Source organism: Alligator mississippiensis, chromosome 15 (assembly GCF_030867095.1).
Source record: "Alligator mississippiensis isolate rAllMis1 chromosome 15, rAllMis1, whole genome shotgun sequence".
Lineage (NCBI taxonomy): Eukaryota > Metazoa > Chordata > Crocodylia > Alligatoridae > Alligator > Alligator mississippiensis.
In genome coordinates this window covers 29,364,441-29,381,503 of record NC_081838.1, presented here as the reverse complement: position 1 = coordinate 29,381,503, position 17,063 = coordinate 29,364,441, and the positions used below count along the sequence as shown (strand labels likewise).

Sequence of the window (17,063 nt, the reverse complement as noted above, 5' to 3'; positions counted from 1 at the left end):
AAAACTAAATTTTCCCAACACTGAACCCCCATTTCCCCTCACTTCCCCACCAAACCTCTTTTGTTTTCATCATTTGCCTATTTTTCCCCTAAAAAAACCCCAGTTTTCCCAACATGAACCCCCTTTGTCCCTCCACATCTCACTCTCGTTCCCATCATTGGCCTATTGTTCCCCTCAGAAAACTGACTTTTCCCCACACAACCCCCCATTTCCCCTCATGGTCCTCCTCCTTCCCAGAATGTCCTGCTCCCTCATTAGGCTAATGGCTGTTGTTTCCTCTGGGACCTGGGCCAGGAAATGAATAATTGGCTGTTTATTTGCCCCTGTTTCCTTCCTACCGGGGGGGGGGGGGGGGGGGGGGGGGGGAGGGTATTTGCTGTCACAGCTGCCCCTGCCAGGGTATTTTTGACTGGGTTGACCCAAAACAGTGCTTTTTTAGGGCATAAAAAACGAGCTTTTTCCATCCAAATATTGGCCTTGCTTTTCCTTATGGGCAGGCCTATCTACCCCGTTCCCTCTGCACCAGGGGGAGGGAACCCAGCACCCCTGCCCCCGCTCCCCCCAGAGCTGGAGGGAACCCAGACGCCCGAGCTCCTCACTCCCCTAGACCCCACTTCCCCCCCAGGGAGCCCATGCCTCCGGGCTGCCCCGCTCTTGCCCCCACCACTCGTGACCTGCAGGGAACCCAAGTGTCCCGGTGGCCATGGGTGCCCACATGACAGAGCCGGGTGTTTGTGCGTGTGTGGCAGGACGCACCCAGTGCACACCTCGCACCCCCACGTGCCGGGCCCTGGGAAAGCTGGGGAACCCAGGCATCTGGGCGCCCTGCCCTGCCCTGCATGGAGCCTCCATCCCAGCTGGGAGCTGGGAACACCCAGGCGTCCGGGCTCCCAGCTCCCCGCCACCAGACCTCCCCCTCCCACCACAGACAGTCCAGGTGTCCACCCCTCCCACCCCGCAGAACCCAGGTCTCTGGGCTCACCCCCCAGAAACCTCCCCTCCCAAAGAGCCTTGCACCATGTACCACTGCTCCCCATCACTACTTGCAGCTGGGAGCCCAGACACCTGGGTCGGGAGGGAGGGGCCTGGGGGTTGGGGGGAAGCCCAGGCACCTGGGTTTGGGGGGGCAGGGTCTGGGAGGTCAGGATGGGGTGGGGGGGAAGCCCAGAGACCTGGGTTGTCTGAGGGGGGAGTCAGGGGGATCCCAGATGCCTGGGCTCTTTTTGGCTCTGGGAGGGGAGCAGGGTCCAGGGCTCGTAGCAGGTGAGCGGGGCTGGGTGGGGCTCGGACACCTGGGTTCCCCACCCCTGGCTGCATTCCCGCCCCCACTCGTATGCCAGGCTAATTGCCCCCATCACCCCCTCCCCTCCCGCAGGGGTGGGGCGGCCCTGGCCAGGGTATTTATCGAGGCTCAGGCAGCCCTGGGCAGCCTTCGGCAGAGACGAGATGGGGGGTACCCTGAGGGCCCTGATCCTGGGCCTGGCGCTGCTGGGTGCCCTGATGGTGCCAGGTAGGGCGCGCCTGGACACCTGGGTTCTCTGGCGGGGGGTTGGGGGGGAGCAGAAGGGGCTTAGAAACCCAGATGCCTGGGCTCGCTCTCCCTCCTGTGGCAGTGGGATGGCATGTAATGGAGGTGGGGGCCGGGACACCTTGGTTTTCCAGGGCGGGAGCCTGGACACCTGGGTTCCTTGGGACAGGGAGGGATGGGGGTGGGAATGGGGGGATGAAAGCCCTGAGTTCTCTAGGAGGGAAGAAGTGGGGGAGCTCGGATGGCTGGGTTCGCTGGGAGGGGAGTGGGGGCTGGGGGGGAGAATGGGGGGGACGCCAGACACTTGGGGCCAACTCACCACGGTGCACAGGGTCCACCGGGGGGGGCGGGGGCGCGATTGTCTGAGCCTCAGTTTCCCCGTCAGGAGTGCGAGAGGACCCAGGCGTCCAGGGTGGAGGCAGGGCAGGGAGCAGGGGGTGTTACCCAACCCCAAGTAAAACCCTGGGCCTTGCCCCCCCTTCCTCGAAACCGGGAGAGGCAAGAAGCAGCCTCACCCCCGCCTCTGGCCCAGACGCCTGGGTTCTCTGGCGTGTGGGAGGGTGCCGGGGCGGGGCTGGGAGCCAGGATGCCTGGCTTCATCTGGGGTGGGGACAAGTGGGATTAGGAGCCTGGATGACAGGCTTCTAGCCCCCCTAGGCTGGACACCTGGGCTCCCTGGGAGACAGGTGAGAGTAAGAGGTCAGACACCTGGGTCCCTTGACCTCTGACCCTTGACCCACCCCCCAGCCTGGAGCCTGACATGCAAGCAGTGCCACGGCGAGTTTGGGTGCGACGTAGAGAGCGAGGTGATGTGTGCGCCCGGCGAGGACGCGTGTCGCACAGCTGTGCGCACGGCTGCCGTGTGTGAGTCCCTTGCACGAGGGCCAGGAGGAAGGGTTAAATTGGGGCCCAGTGAGGAGGCTCAGTCTGAGGGGGCGGAGCCTAGGGGGGTCTGGCGGGGCCTGCTAAAGGGAAGGGGCGTTGTGAGGGGGCTGTAGATAGGGGTGGGGCCTAGCATGATGGACAGGGGCTGTGCATGGGGTTGGGCCTAATGAGGGCGGGAGGCGGGGCCTAAGGTCATGGGTGGGGTCTATGAAGGGAAAGGAGCAGTGGCCTAGTGTAATAGCCAGGGTCTATGGGGGGACAGGATAGGGGGTGGGACTTTGTCAAATGGGCAGAGCTGGAAGCGGGGTGTGTCCCAGTGTGCTGGGTAGGGAGGGGTCTTAAGGTGACAGGCAGGAGGCAGAGCCTGCAGGTGGGGACAGGGCCTGCTGGGGGCAAAGGAGGGCCTGGGCCTGTTTGGAAAGCAGGGGGCAGGGCTATGGAGCCCTGAGTCCGCCCCCTTTTTCTTGGCTCCGCCCCTGCAGCCTTCATGCAGTTCCAGGCGGTGACGAAGGGCTGCGCCCGGGGCGGAGCCAGGCCTGAGGAGGCACTGGAGCTGCGCGGACACCTCTTCGCCCTGGCGACCCGTACCCAGCACTGCGCCCACAACCACTGCAATGATGACGTCCTGCTGGGTGAGCCCTGCCCCCAGGCCACACCTGGCCCTGCTCCAAGCCTCAGCTCCTCCCACACCAACCTCCAGGGGGTCTCAGCTCCCCCAGCCCCTTTAGCCCTACCCCTAACAGCCCCACCACTGCACCTGCCACTCTGCAACTAACCCCACCTCCCCTGCCTGAGTCCCGCCCCCAGCCCATTTTCCTCCGCCCCCAGCCTAATTCACTCCAGACAGCTGCACGCCACCAGCCTAATCCTGTCTCCCCTGCCCAAGCACTGCCCCTGCCCACTTTAGCCCAGCCACCACCACCTCCAGCCCTTTACCTCTTGGGTTCCCGCCTTCCCTATCCTAGTCCTGCCCCCAGATCCCTTTAGCCCCGCCTCCACTGACCCCACCCCCTCTGCCCACAGCTGCTCCCCCAGCCGCCCCCAATGCACTGCACTGTCACTCATGCAGCGTCCATGAGCCAGGGTGCCCCCCAACTGCCCGGACCCTCCTCGGCTGCACCGGCGCCCAGGACCGCTGCTTCGACCTGGCACTGCGTGGTGTCCTGGGTAAGTGGGGCGGGGCCTGGGGTGGGGGCGGGGCTTGAGAGAGGGGGCAGACAGGGAGGTGGTGCCAGGAGGGCATGGGGGTGGGAAGATTGGGTGGGGGCGGGTCTTAGGAGGGAGGGGTAGGGCTAGAGGGTAAGGGATGGGGTTGGGAAGGAGGGGGCAGAGCGATTGGTTGGAATGGGCAGGGTTAGGAGGTAGAGGTGGGGCTACAGGGTAGAGGCGGGACTGACAAAGGAGGGGCGGGGTGGGGTGATTGGTTGGAAAGGGGGGACTTTGGAGCTGGGGCAGGGCTAAAGGTTAGGGGCGGGGCACATTGCTGGGATGAAGGCTTGTGGGCAGGGTTAGGAAGGTAGGGGTGGGGCTACAAGGTAGGGGTGGGGCTAGTAAGGAGGGGTGGGACGATTGGCAGCAAGGGGGCTATGGGAGGGGCTTAGGAGGTAGGCAGGGGGCTAGGGGGCAGGGGGCCCTGAAATGGGGGCTGTGGGGTGGAGCTGGGTGCAGGGGATGGGGCTAGGCACTGAAAGGGACGTGTAGGCAGGGTTTAGGGTACCTGGGGTAGGGCAAGGGGCAGGGGAGGGGCCTATCCTGACTCCCGTCCCCCGCCCCAGGCTCCTTCTCGGACATGCGGCTGAAGGGCTGCGCCCTCCTGCCTGGCTGTGACCACGGTGCCCTCGGCTTCGACACGGGGTCGGGCGCGCTGCGGGCCCAGTGCTGCAACACCCACTTCTGCAACCACCAGGACTCAGGTATCCAGGGGAACTGCCCCCATCCTTGGGAGAGGTCCTGATCCTGGGCAGGGAAGGGGGATGATTGTGTCTGTGAGGCCCTGACACTGGGAGAAAAGGGCCCTTACTGAGCAGGAAAGTGGGGGATATTATGTCGGTGGGGCCCTGATTCTGGGATAAAAGGTCCCACAGGGAACAGCAGCTGGGGGATGTGATTATGTGTGTAAGGTCCCAATCCTAGGATAGAAAGGCCCAATCCTGGGCAAGGAAGAGAGGGAGAGAAGGACATGATCCCAGCCAGGGAGGGAGGGAGGGAAGGACCCCGTCCTGGGGCTCCTGGAGGCTTGTGGGATATACCTCCCCCTACCTCTTAGACCTGCATCTGGAGGCCGAGGCCCCCAACGGGCTGCACTGCCTGTCCTGCCTGGATCAAGATGGCTCTGGCTGCCCCACGGACACTGACGCTGGTGCCACCGTCCAATGCACCGGAGCCCACACTGTCTGCCTGGAGGGTGTGGGTCGCACCCGCCGTGGTGAGCCCCAAGGCCCGATCCTGGCCAGGGAGGGGGAGGCGTAAGGAATGGGTCCTGATCCTGGACTGGGAGGAGAGCTGTAAGGGGCTGGGCCCCAATCCTGGCCTGATGGGAGACATAAAGGTTGGGCCCTGATCTGGCATGGCGGGGGGGGGAAGGGTGGGGGCATAAGAATTGGGCCCCAATCTGGGACCCTCTCCCTCGTCCTCACTACTCCTCCATCTACCCGCAGGGACCCCCAGTGGGACCCTGGTGACCTTCAAGGGCTGCGCAACCCCAGCCATGTGCCAGAGCTCGCTGTTGGCACTGGTGCAGGAGTTGGATGACACCCAGGTCCTGTGCTGCAACGGCTCCCTCTGCAACCGCCACCTGCCCAGGGGTGTCCTTGTTGCCGCCAGCACTGCCCCCCAGCCAACGGGGGTCCCCAATTGCATGCCATGCACCTCCACCCCCACCCTACCCCCCATCCCCAAGCCCGACTGCATCCAGGAGGACAATGACCACACAGGCCCCAGACCAGGCACTGCTACGACAATGGGCGGACATGGCGCTACATTGCCTCCAAGCACCGAGAGGTCCTGGGACCGGATGTTGGTGCCTGGCGGGTTCTACTCAGATGACAGCACTGCGAGGACAGCAGACGAACAAGGGCACCCGGCCTGGGAGGCTGCAGGCAACTACGTTACCGCGGCACCGCAAGGCACAGGCAGCTCCCGGGACCAGGTGTTGCATGCTGGTGGCTTCTACTCCAACAACAATACTGTGACGTCTACAGGTGGACAGAATCAGCCAGGCCGGGAGGTGTCAGACAACCATGACACCGCATCATCCCAGAGTGCAGATAGCTCCTGGGACCGGGTATTGAATGACAGTGGGGTCTACTCCAATGGCAACACCATGACAGCAACAAGCAGACAGGGCTGGGAGGCATCAGGCAACCACGTCACTGCATCATCCCGGGGCTCTGACAGCTCCCGGGACCAGGTGTTGGATTCTGGTGGCTTCTACTCCAGTGGCAACACTGAGACGGATACAGGCAGACACGGCCAGCCAGGCTGGGAGGTGTCAGGCAACCACATCACTGCATCATCCCAGGGTGTAGATAGCTCCTGGGACCAGGTATTGAATGCCGGTGGGGTCTACTCCAATGGCAACACCGTGACGGCAACATTCGGACGTGGCCCACCAGGCTGGGAGGTGTCAGGCAACCACATCACCGCATCTCCCCAGGGCACAGATAACTCCAGGGACCGGGTGTTGGACACTGGTGGCTTCTACTCCAGTGGCAACACAGTGACGGCAACAGGCGGACATGACCAGCCAAGCTGGGAGGCATCAGGCAAGCATGTCACTGTGTCATCCCAAGACACAGATGGCTCCCAGGACCGAGTGTTGAATGCTGGTGGGTTCTACTCTGATGGCAACACCATGATGGCTACAGGCAGTCGCAATCAGCCAGGGCAGGAGGTGTTAGGCAGCTACATCACTGCATCATCCCAGGGCATGGATAACTCCCGGGACCAGGTGTTGGATGCCGGCAGGGTGTACTCTGATGGCAAAACTGTGACGGCAACAGGTAGACATGACCAGCCGGGCTGGGAAGTGTCAGGCAATCACATCACCGCATCTCCCCAGGGCTCTGATGACTCCCGAGACCGGGTGTTGGATGCTGGTGGCTTTTATTCCAGTGGCAATACCGTGACGGTGACAGTCGGACATGGCCAGCCAGGCCGGGAGGCATCAGGCAGCGTCGCACCAGCCATGGTGGCAGAGCAGGAGTGCGTAGATGATGCTGAGGGCACCACGTCTGTCTCCCGGACTGCGGGGGTCTCAGCTCCCGTGGGGTCAAAGGTCATGGCATCGCCCTCCCCACACCCAGTGCAGCCTCAGGACCCCTTGGCAGCCATCTTGCCTGTCCCCTACCTCTTCCCGCGGCAGATGGAGGGTGGAGCCTCTGAAGCAGAGGGCAGAGCTATGGTGACGCCTGGCACCCGGCGCCCCTGCCGCAGGCGCCCCCCAGGCAAGGGTCACATGGTTGCCCGGGAGGCTGGGGGCGCCCGGGACTCCGCCTCCTCTTCAACCCACATGTTTCCCATCAACATCCACAACATAACCGCAGCGACCAGCTTCCCCGGACAATCCCGGCCAGGCCTGCCGGAGCGGGGCAGGAATGAGACCTGGGCCAAGGAGCCTGGCCTAGGCAAGCCCAACCCGCCCCTGCCCAGTGGGGGGCCTGGCCCCACCCCCGGCCTCTGCCTGCTGGGCCTCACTGCCCTGCTGGGGGCCCTGCTGTGCTGAGCCCCACAGGGACCTGACCCAGGCACCCGGGACCGTCCCATTCTGACCCCTCACCTAGAGCTGGAGAGGACCCAGGCTCCGCCCCACCCCTCCCCGGTCAACCCCTGCTCCCTTTCCCCACTCCCCTGCCCCTCCCGGGGACCCAGACATCTGGGCACCACCTTGCCATCAACCCTGCCCCCTGTCCCCAGTCCCCCTGCTTCCCCCAGAGGGAACCCAGGAGGCTGCGCTCCTGGACTGGGGCGGATCAAGCCCCCCTTTGTTATTTATTGCCCTTTGTTGGGGGGGGGATGTGGGAGGGGCAGTTGCGCAGCACCCCGTGAGGGGGAGGAGAATAAAGAGATGGAGACTGAAAGTGTGGCCCTGCCTGGTCCATGGGGGGAGGGTCTGTGTTTTGGATACCTGGGTTCTCTGTGTCAGCCCTGGGCACCCCAGGGGTGGGTGGGGAGCAGATGGGGGCAGGCAGGGCAGTGGTTGCTAGAGGATCCTGACACTGTGACACCCCCAGCCACACACACTCCCACCCTCCCCCCTCCCACATCCCCTGCGTCTGGTGACAATTTCCTCACCACAACTTCCTCTGGCTACGCAGAGAGAGCCCAGGCTGCCACCCTGCCCCCCCGCCCTGGACACCCAGCTCCCTCCCTGGCTGGAGAGAAACCAGGTGTCCCGGCAGCCCCGAGCCATGGCCTGGGGCCGGCCTGGTGCCTGGACACCCGGGTTCTCTGCTCCTCCCCCTGCCTCAGTTTACCCACCTGGGAGACTGGACTGAGGCCTGACGCCTGTGTTCTCTGCGGGGGAGGACTTGAGGCAGGGGTGGGAACCGTGGGGCAGGGCCTAGGTGCCGTATCCTGGATGTGTGTATCCCGGACACCTGGGGGGGTGGGGGGGGGTGTCCCGGACACCTGGGAGGGGGTATGCGTGGGTGTGGGGGGTGTACACTGGACTCCTGGGTACTTCCCTCATTCGTGGCGGCTTGAGCTGGACTTGAGTCAGCAGGGAGGGGCTGGGGGGTGGGGGGGGGTCGGGAGCTCTTAAAGGTGCCACAGCGACTGGGGCAGCTCAGAGCCGGGCTGGCGCGGGAGGGGTAAAATCATGCCCATCATGCGGGGCCTCTGGATCCGGATCGGGCTCTTCGTGCTCGTGGCCCTGGGGACAGGTACCGGCTTGGACACATGGGTCCTTTTCCCCCCGACCCTGGGGGGCGGGGGGCGCTGGGGGGCCCAGACGTCTGGGTTCTCTGATCGGCTCAGGGTCGGAGCTGGGGGAGGGGCATCTCTGGTGAGGGGTCGGGACTAGGGGCTGGGGGAGGCCGGACACCTGGGATCTGTGGGAGGGGAGGTGTGGGGGGTCAGAGTTGGGCAGGAAGGTCCCGGATGCCTGGATCTCTGGTGAGGGGTCGGAACTAGGGGCTGGGGGAGGCCGGACACCTGGGATCTGTGGGAGGAGAGGTGTGGGGGGTCAGAATCGGGCAGGGAGGTCCCGGACGCCTGGGATCTCTGGTGGGGAGTCGGGGCTGGTGCCGGGAGCCCGGACGCCTGAGTCCTCCCCATGCCCGGAGCCCGGGGTCGGGGGAGCACTGAGCGCCCAGGTTCCCGGGATGAGGGGTGCGGGTGGCCCAGACGCCTGGGTCCCATCCCACCCCCGGCCGCCCCTAGCTGTGCCTGGGGCTGAGTCAGGCCAGGATATGAGTGGTTCCCTCTGAGGGGGGGTCATGACCTCACTTCCCCCCCATGGGTGTGAATCAGGGCTGCCACGAAGCAGAAGTGTCCGTGCGGGGAGCGGGCGGGGACTCGGACACCTGGGCTCCGTCCCGGAAAGGGGCTGACAGCCCGGACGCCGGGTTCTCTCCCCCCGCTTTGACCCTCCCCCCCTCCCCCGCCCCCAGCCGCTGCCCTGCGCTGCTACTCGTGCGAGGATGAGGAGAACGAGTCGTGTCCGCAACTGGACTGTGCCCCGGGGCAGGATCGGTGCCGGGCCACAGCCATGGCCAGCCTCCGGCCCCTCACCCGTGAGTCCGGCCTGCGCTGCCCCACACTCCCGACCTGCAACCCCGCCCCCGGCCCTGCCACCACCGCCCTGCCAGTGCCCCTCGCTCTCGCCCGCAGCCCCCTGCTCCCCCGGCCCCTCGCTCCCGCCCGCAGCCCCCTGCTCCCCCGGCCCCACCCTCCGCCCGCAGCCCCCTGCTCCCCCGGCCCCACCCTCCGCCCACAGCCCCCTGCTCCCCCGGCCCCACCCTCCGCCCGCAGCCCCCTGCTCCCCCGGCCCCACCCTCCGCCCACAGCCCCCTGCTCCCCCGGCCCCACCCTCCGCCCGCAGCCCCCTGCTCCCCCGGCCCCACCCTCCGCCCACAGCCCCCTGCTCCCCCGGCCCCTCGCTCCCGCCCGCAGCCCCCTGCTCCCCCGGCCCCACGCTCCCGCCCCGCAGCCCCTCCCGGTGCCCCTCACTCCCGCCCGCTCCCCCCAGGCACGGCTCAGTGGGTCCGGACCAGCCGCGGCTGCGATGTCGCCGGGAAACCCAACAACTCTGTGTCCTTCGCCTCCACCACCGGCTCCGTCCTCTTCCTCTCCGAGCACTTCTGCGCCTCCGACCTCTGCAACCGCGAGGACCCCCGAGGTCAGTGCCCGGGGGGGGGGGGGGGGATCGGGTCCCTCCTGGATCTCTCCCCGCCAGACACAGAGTTAGGAGGGGCCAGGATCGGGTCCCCACCCAGGACATTCCTCCCGCCCCCCATCGCCCCCCAATAGTGTCAGGATCAGGATCCGAGCCTTGCATCATCTAGACTAGAGCCAGGATCGGGACCTTTCGGCCTCGTTTACCTTGGGGGTCGAGGGCGGTATCAAGTTCGGGTCCCCTCTTAACCTCCTCCCTCCCATGAGGCAGTGGGCAGGGGGGTGCTGGGCTCAGGATCGGGCCCCTCCGTGTGGGTGGGGGCTGGGGACAAGGATGAGGATCCTTCCTGCCTTCCCGGGGTGGGGATGTTGGGGATCAGGATCGGGCCCCGCTTAGCCCTTGCCTCCCAGGACGGGGGCAGCGGGCTGAGGCTCGAGGCCCCTCCAGGATCCGGATCGGGCCCCCCACTGACCCCGCCCCCCCCGCAGGCCCCGACTTCCCGCACCCCCGCGGCACCCCCCTGCGCTGCGTGTCCTGCGCCGCCTCCGAGGGATCGTGCTCGGGCCGGGATCTGGCCCCGCTGCCCTGCGCCGACCCCCGCGACCAGTGCGTGGACATCGCGACCCTGGGCGGGCCCCACGGTAGGGGCGGGGCTAAGGGAAAGGGGCGGGACCAGGCGAAAGGAGGGGTGGAGCCAACAGAAGAAAGGGGCTGGGCCAGGCGGGGAGTAAAGGGAGAAGGGGTGAGGTTAAAGGCAGAAAGGGGCCGGGCTAAGGGGGCGAGGGGCGTGGCCTGTTGGAGCCAGGGCGGGACGCGACAGCAGCTAGGGGGCGGGGCTTCATTTGGAAGAAGGGGTGTGGTGGGGGGGCCCGGGAGGCGAAGGGGGTGTGGCTTGCGCTGACTCCGCCCTTTCGCCCCGCAGACGCCCCGGACGAGCGGCGCCTGAAGGGCTGCGGCCGGCTCTGGGGGTGCGGGGCGCCCCTGGGCTTCCACAGCGCGGGGAGCCTCTTCCTGCTGCGCTGCTGCAACCGCAGCCTCTGCAACGACGACCCGCACGGTGGGCCGGCAGTGCGGGGGCCTGCGGGGGCCGCGGGCGGCAGTGCGGGGGGTCGCGGGCCGGCAGTGCGGGGGCCTGCGGGGGCCGCGGGCCGGCAGTGCGGGGGCCTCGGGCGGCAGTGCGGGGGCTGCGGGCCGGCAGTGCGGGGGCCTGCGGGCCGGCAGTGCGGGGGCCTGCGGGGGCTGCGGGCCGGCAGTGCGGGGGCCTGCGGGGGCTGCGGGCCGGCAGTGCGGGGGCCTGCGGGGGCTGCGGGCCGGCAGTGCGGGGGCTGCGGGCCGGCAGTGCGGGGGCCTGCGGGCCGGCAGTGCGGGGGCCTGCGGGGGCTGCGGGCCGGCAGTGCGGGGGCCTGCGGGGGCTGCGGGCCGGCAGTGCGGGGGCCGCGGGCGGCAGTGCGGGGGCCGCGGGGGGCAGTGCGGGGGCCTGCGGGGGGCCGCGGGCCGGCAGTGCGGGGGCCGCGGGCGGCAGTGCGGGGGCCTGCAGGCCTGATCCCCCTCCCCCTCCCCACAGACGTGGAGGTGTCCCAGCTGCCCCTCAACAACGTGACGTGCTACAGCTGCGAGGGGAACCGCACCCACGGCTGCGCCCCGCACGCGCTGGCCGAGCTGCACTGCCGCGGGCCCATGACGCGCTGCCTGGAGGCCGAGGGCACCCACGGTAGGGCTGTACCTGGCGGGGGCTGGGTTTGGGGGTCCTGCCGCCCCAGGGGTGTTGGGGGGGGTCTCAGGCAGGCCACAGGGCAGGGGGGGGTCCCCGGGGCGCTGGGTTTTGGGCGGGATTGACTGAATCCTGGGTCTGGAGGGGCTTGGTCAGGGTGAGGGGGTGCCGCTGGGGGCGGTAGGTAGAAGTCTAAGCCTGGGCCTGGGGCGGTCCTGGATAGGTCACAGGACTGCATGGGGGGGGTCCTGGGGGGCTGGATTTGGGGGGTCAGAGCAGGTCAAAGCCTGGGCCTGGGGCAGAAGTCCTGGATAAGCCATGGGGCTGGGTTTGATGGGGGGGCAGGATAGGCAGAAATCTGAGCTTTGAGGGGCCTGCATGGGAGGGCCCAGGGTAGGCTGAATTCTGGGTCTGGGGGTGGGGGGGTTGGATAAGCCATGGGACTGGGTTGGGGAGTCCCAGGGGGGCTGGATTTGGGGGGGCTGTGATAGGCTAAAGTCTGGGCTTGGGGGGGATCCTGGACAGGCTGGGGGGCTTCATTATGGGGCTGGGTTGGGGAGGCAGGGCTGGGGGGGGATGGGCAGGGCTGGGGGGGTGCCCCAGGGGTGCTGACCGCCCCTCTTCCTGCAGAGGTCGAGGGCCCAGGCTGGAGGGTGCGGGGCTGCGCCTCACCGGCCTGGTGCGACTCCCCCTACACGGCCATCTACAAGGGGCTTCAGGGGGCCGGGGCCCAGTGCTGCCAAGGTGACCGCTGCAACCAGGGGGCCGCCCCACCCTGGCCCCCTGCCACCGCGCTGCTGGCCCCCCTTGGCCTGCTCCTCATCCAGCTGCCATAGCCCCCGCCCGGGCACCTGGGTCCTTCACGAGACTCTCGGGGAACACCCCCTCCGGAGGCCTGGGTTCCTCCCCCAGCTCGACAGGGGTGTCGGGGCTCGAGTCTGGATGCCTGGCTTCCCACTGCCTTCCTCAGGCAGGGAGGCGACCTGAGCACCCCCCCACCTCTGACCTGGGCCTGCACTATTTATTGCCCCCTCGTACTAGATACTTTGTGATCCAGTCACGGATGGGGGGGGCAACCCGCCACTTCCTTATCCTTGTTTATTGTATTTTTTGTCTTATTTATAGCCCATGGATTTGGGGCAAATAAAGGTTTATTTTACAATATCTCTAGGTTTTGTGGGGCCTACTCAAATCCGGGGGGTGGGCAGGGCATCCGGGTCCTGTGGGCAAGGTTTTCCCTGCTCCACCCCAGAGCTGGACGCATCTCAGGGGGCCCCTTGTACCCAGCCGTGGTACCCACCCCAGAGCCAGCTGCATTTCAGGGCCCCATTACACCCAGCTGTGATGCCCATCCCAGAACTGGGTGCATCACGCGGCCCTTTCTACCCAGCCATGACACCCCACCTCTAGAGGTGGGTGCATCTTGGCGTCTGGTTCTACCCACCCATGACATCCATCCCAGAGCTGGGCGCATTGCAGGGCCCTGTTCTACCCAGCCAAGATGCCCACCCCAGAGCCAGCTGTATCTCAGGGCCCAATTATACCCAGCTGTGACTCCCACCCCAGAGCTGGGTGCCTCTCAGGGGCCCTGCTAGACCCAGCCCAATGCTGTCCCCCAAGGCTGGGCGCATTTTGGGGGCCAAGCTTTTTCTGCAACGGCAGGGGGAGGGGGTGGCGGTTGGGACACCCGATTGCAGCACCCAGTTGAGAAAGGGGCTGTGAGGCAAGGAGGGTGCAACACCTTCTGCCTGTGGGCTATAAACAAGGGTGGTGGCGGGTGACCTGGACATCTGGGTTCTCTACGTATTGGTAGATGACTCCTGGGAGCAGGCTGGGGATGGAGGGGTTCCTGCCCCCCAGGAGCTTCCCTCCTCAGGCCAGGGCCCAGTATACAGATGGGGAAAGTGAGGTATGGATTGGGGGAACCCAGGTGTCTTGCCCCCTCCCCCCCCGAGCTAGGGCTAGGAAAAAGTTCCTGGGATGTCCTAATGCTTCTTGCACAAGGTGGGGTGGAGGGGTGTCCTGGATGCCCGGGGTGTGCGTGTGTGTGTTTACCCTGAATACCCAGGTTCTGTGTGCGTGCGTGCGTGTGTTCTGGATGCCTGGAGGAGGGCATATTTGTGTATGTGTGTCTGTACGTGTGTGTGTGTGTGTGTGTGTGTGTGTTTGTGTGTGTGTCCTGGATGCCTGGGGGCGAGGGAGGGTGTGTGTGTGTGCCGAATCCCTGGGTTCTGTGTGTGTGCGCACCTGTGTGGCTCATACACCTGGGTTCTTTCTGTGTGTCCTGTACACCTGGGTTGTGTGTGTGTGTTCCCAGGCCTGCCCCCATCAGACCGTTGTGTGTGTGTGTGTGTGTGTGTGTGTGCACACAGGGGGTCAGTTGTGTAACGGGACCCGTTGGCCCAGAGGAAGTGGGTGCCTGGCGCAAGGGGGTAGGAGCGGGAAGTGAGGGGGGGCAGGGGTATAAACCCCGGTTGTGCCTGGCTGCTCACATGCGCATGCAACATCAGGGCCTCGCAGTCATGATGGTCGCTGGGACATGGATGGCTGCCCTGCTGGGGGCCCTGGCTGTGTTGGCCCCAGGTACCCCGACGTCTGGGTTCCCTGGGAGGAGGAGGGGGCGGTAGTGGGCAGAACAGGTGGTGGAGGGGCCCGGGCGCCTGGGTTCTCTGGGCGGGGAGTGAGGCCTAAGGGGTGAGACTTGGATACTGCGGGAAGGGGGTGTGAGGTCCTGGCAAGGGGGGGGCGGCAGGTGGGGGGGCCGTGGGAAGGGGGTGTGAGGTCCTGGCAAGGGGGGGGCGGCAGGTGGGGGGGCCGTGGGAAGGGGGTGTGAGGTCCTGGCAAGGGGGGGGCGGCAGGTGGGGGGGCCCTGGGAAGGGGATTTGTGTGGGGTGACTGGGAGCCCAGACACCTGGGTTCTGTCTCCCAGGAGGGACGCACAAGGACTGCCAAAGGTTTTGGGGTTGCTCACTCAAGGCACCCAGAATACAGGCGTTGGATGGACACCCCCCAAGTGTCTGTACCCAAAACACATGCACTCATGCAGGACCCATGCATCCAGGATACACACGCGCGCGCGCGCGCGCGCGCTAGGCAGCTGAGCCAGGCACACACACAGAACCCAGGTGTCCTGATGAGACATCGCTGACACACACAAAAATACACAAATGCATGTGTGCACACACAGAACCCAGGCATCCAGGCCAGAACACACACGCATGCATGTGTGCACATACACACACATACACACCCACCCCCCAGGTGTCCAGGCCACACACACACATACACAAACCAATGCACGCACACACACACACACACATATTCTTATAGCACTCCATGTCTGCAGGTTCCCGGGCACTGACGTGCCACCAGGCCAGCTCAGTGCTGTTCTATGGCCCCAGAGGCCGTGTGTTAGATGCCACTGTGACCCCCAAGACCAACCAGAGCTGCCCCCCGCACACCCCTGCCTGCCTTGCCACCAGTGCCACGCTACACACAGGTCAGTTTGGCCCACCCCATTGCCCTGGGCAGGGGCAGGGCTGAGAGTGGGGTGCAAGGAGAAGGGCAGGGCGGGGCTGTGGGACTGGGGCATGGGTGTGGGTAGATGGGTAAGTGGGGGGCACAGGGTGTGAGTGTGTGAGAACCCCGGACACATGGGTGTTTGTGTGTGTGAGAGAAAGAGACCTGGATACATGGGTTCGTGTGTGTGTATTCATCCCAAATGCCTGGACTCTGTACCTGTCCCCCATGCCTTCAACCTGTATGTGTGCACACATGTGTGCCTCGGCCCCCTAGCTTCTCTCCCCCACCCAGGGTCGCCAGCCCCATAGGGTGGGACTGTGCCCCCCCGACCCCAACTCCACCATGCCTCCCCCTTCCCCACCTCCAGGGGCCATGTGGGTGACGGCGACCTTCTTGGGGTGCAGCGAGGGGGTCCCCGGGACCACGCTGCCCCCCGGGGCCACGCTGCCCCCCGGGGCCACCCCCCTCCAGCGCTACGTCCAACTGTGCCCCTCTGATCTCTGCAACGATGACCTTTACAAGAGCCCCGTGCCTCTCGATGACCCCATGCTCCTTGGGCCCAATGAAGGTAAAACGCGGGGTCGGATTTGGGGGGGCACCCTCCAGCTTGGGGGAGGGGCCCAGGTCTGACCAGAGCCCCCCACAACCCCTCTTTCAGGCCCAGCTCCCCATGATGCCACCCAGTGCCTGTCGGGCCTGAGCCCCAAGCCAGAGCCGGGGGTCCTGGAGCAGGTGACCTGCCCCAGGGAGGCCCAGTGTTACCAGGGCAATGGCACCATCATGGCAGGTGAGTGGGGTGAGGGGGGTCCTCAGGCCTTGGGTGGGTGGGGGGAGACCTAGGTGTCTGGGACCCACATGCACACAGAAGCAGGTATCTCGCGCACACACAGAACCCAGGTGTCCGGGACACACAATGCACACACGGACATGCACACGCATGGAACCAGGCGCCCGGGACACACGGCAGAGAACCCGGGCACTGGGAACGTGTACATGCACACACAAACAGTCCAGGCATTTGGGGGAGACACACATGCACAAACACACACACACTCAACACACAACCCAGGTATCCTAGACACACCCCACACACACATGAATGGAAATCAGGTGTCCAGGACACACACGCAGGGGACCCAGGCATTGGACACACACACACAGAGCATTGTGGGATGCTGGGTGTCTCCCCGTCCCGGGGGCCTACCCCAGGGCACTGTGGGATACTTGGCGTCTCCCCACACCCCTGATGTCCCCCATCTCGTGCCCCCGCAGGAGAGCTGTCGGTGCCCCTGTTCGTGTGGAGCTGCCAGCCCCAGCCCTGCACCACGGCCCCCGTCCGCCGCCGCGTCGGTCCCCTGCTCTTCACCCAGGAGGGCGCCTGCTGCAGCGGCAGCTTCTGCACGGGGACCGCGGCGGCCCAGAAGAGCCGCAATGAGTCCCATGTCATCCAGGAAGCCATAGGCCCTGAGGGCACCCCCGCCTCAGTCAGCGCCAGCCTAGCCCCCAAAGGGGGGAACAGGACCACCAGCTGGGTCACCACGGCAACCCCAGGCCCTAGCAACGCCAAGGACCTCTTCGTGAAGCCCAAGGACGTGGCCCCCCCAGCTAAGGGGGGTCCCCAAACCAGCACCTTCCCCTTCCTCTCCACCAGGCCTGCCCGACACCCTGGGGACCTCGGGAAGCAGCAGGGGATCCCCACCAAGGGGCCGCAGGTTGCTGGAGCCGCCCCCAGCCTCCCCTTCTGCCCCCTGCTGTTGGCCCTGGGCATCGCGCACCTGCTGCTCTGAGCCCGGGTGCCTTGAGTCTCTCCCCGTGGGCACGGCAGGGCCTGGGATCTGGCTTTACTTGGGGGTAGGGGGTTAGAAATGGTGGGGGCGGGGTGGGGGCAGGAGCCTAGACAGCCAGGGTCTCTTTCGGGGGGGGGGGGGGGGGGAGGGGAGCTGGGGGGGATTAGCATAGTGGGGAGCCCTGAAATAAATAAAATCTTGTACCCAGAAGCTTTTGGAGGTTTCAATCTTGCTTTGTATGGGGGTGGAGGGCCGGACGCCTAGGGTCTCTCCCAGTTTGGGGAGGGGATTTGT

The 17,063-nt window shown here is 66.1% G+C and overlaps 2 protein-coding genes across 2 annotated transcripts; both read left to right on the top strand.

Annotated features, from left to right (window-relative positions):
* The first annotated feature begins 1,240 nt into the window (after positions 1 to 1,240).
* On the top strand, positions 1,241 to 7,491 carry LOC102564320 (uncharacterized). The gene is made up of 7 exons (XM_014594729.3): positions 1,241 to 1,510; positions 2,276 to 2,392; positions 2,896 to 3,045; positions 3,437 to 3,580; positions 4,189 to 4,326; positions 4,680 to 4,838; positions 5,071 to 7,491. The coding sequence occupies exons 1-7, from the start codon at positions 1,447 to 1,449 to the stop codon at positions 7,134 to 7,136; spliced, it is 2,838 nt and encodes a 945-aa protein (XP_014450215.3). The 5' UTR covers positions 1,241 to 1,446; the 3' UTR covers positions 7,137 to 7,491.
* Positions 7,492 to 8,184: 693 nt separating this feature from the next.
* On the top strand, positions 8,185 to 16,855 carry LOC109284233 (uncharacterized). The gene is made up of 10 exons (XM_059718629.1): positions 8,185 to 8,295; positions 9,025 to 9,147; positions 9,603 to 9,752; positions 10,238 to 10,390; positions 10,672 to 10,806; positions 11,314 to 11,460; positions 14,807 to 14,959; positions 15,350 to 15,550; positions 15,641 to 15,769; positions 16,255 to 16,855. Exons 1-10 carry the CDS (start codon positions 8,232 to 8,234, stop codon positions 16,767 to 16,769), a joined length of 1,770 nt encoding a protein of 589 aa, XP_059574612.1. The 5' UTR covers positions 8,185 to 8,231; the 3' UTR covers positions 16,770 to 16,855.
* Positions 16,856 to 17,063: the final 208 nt, after the last annotated feature.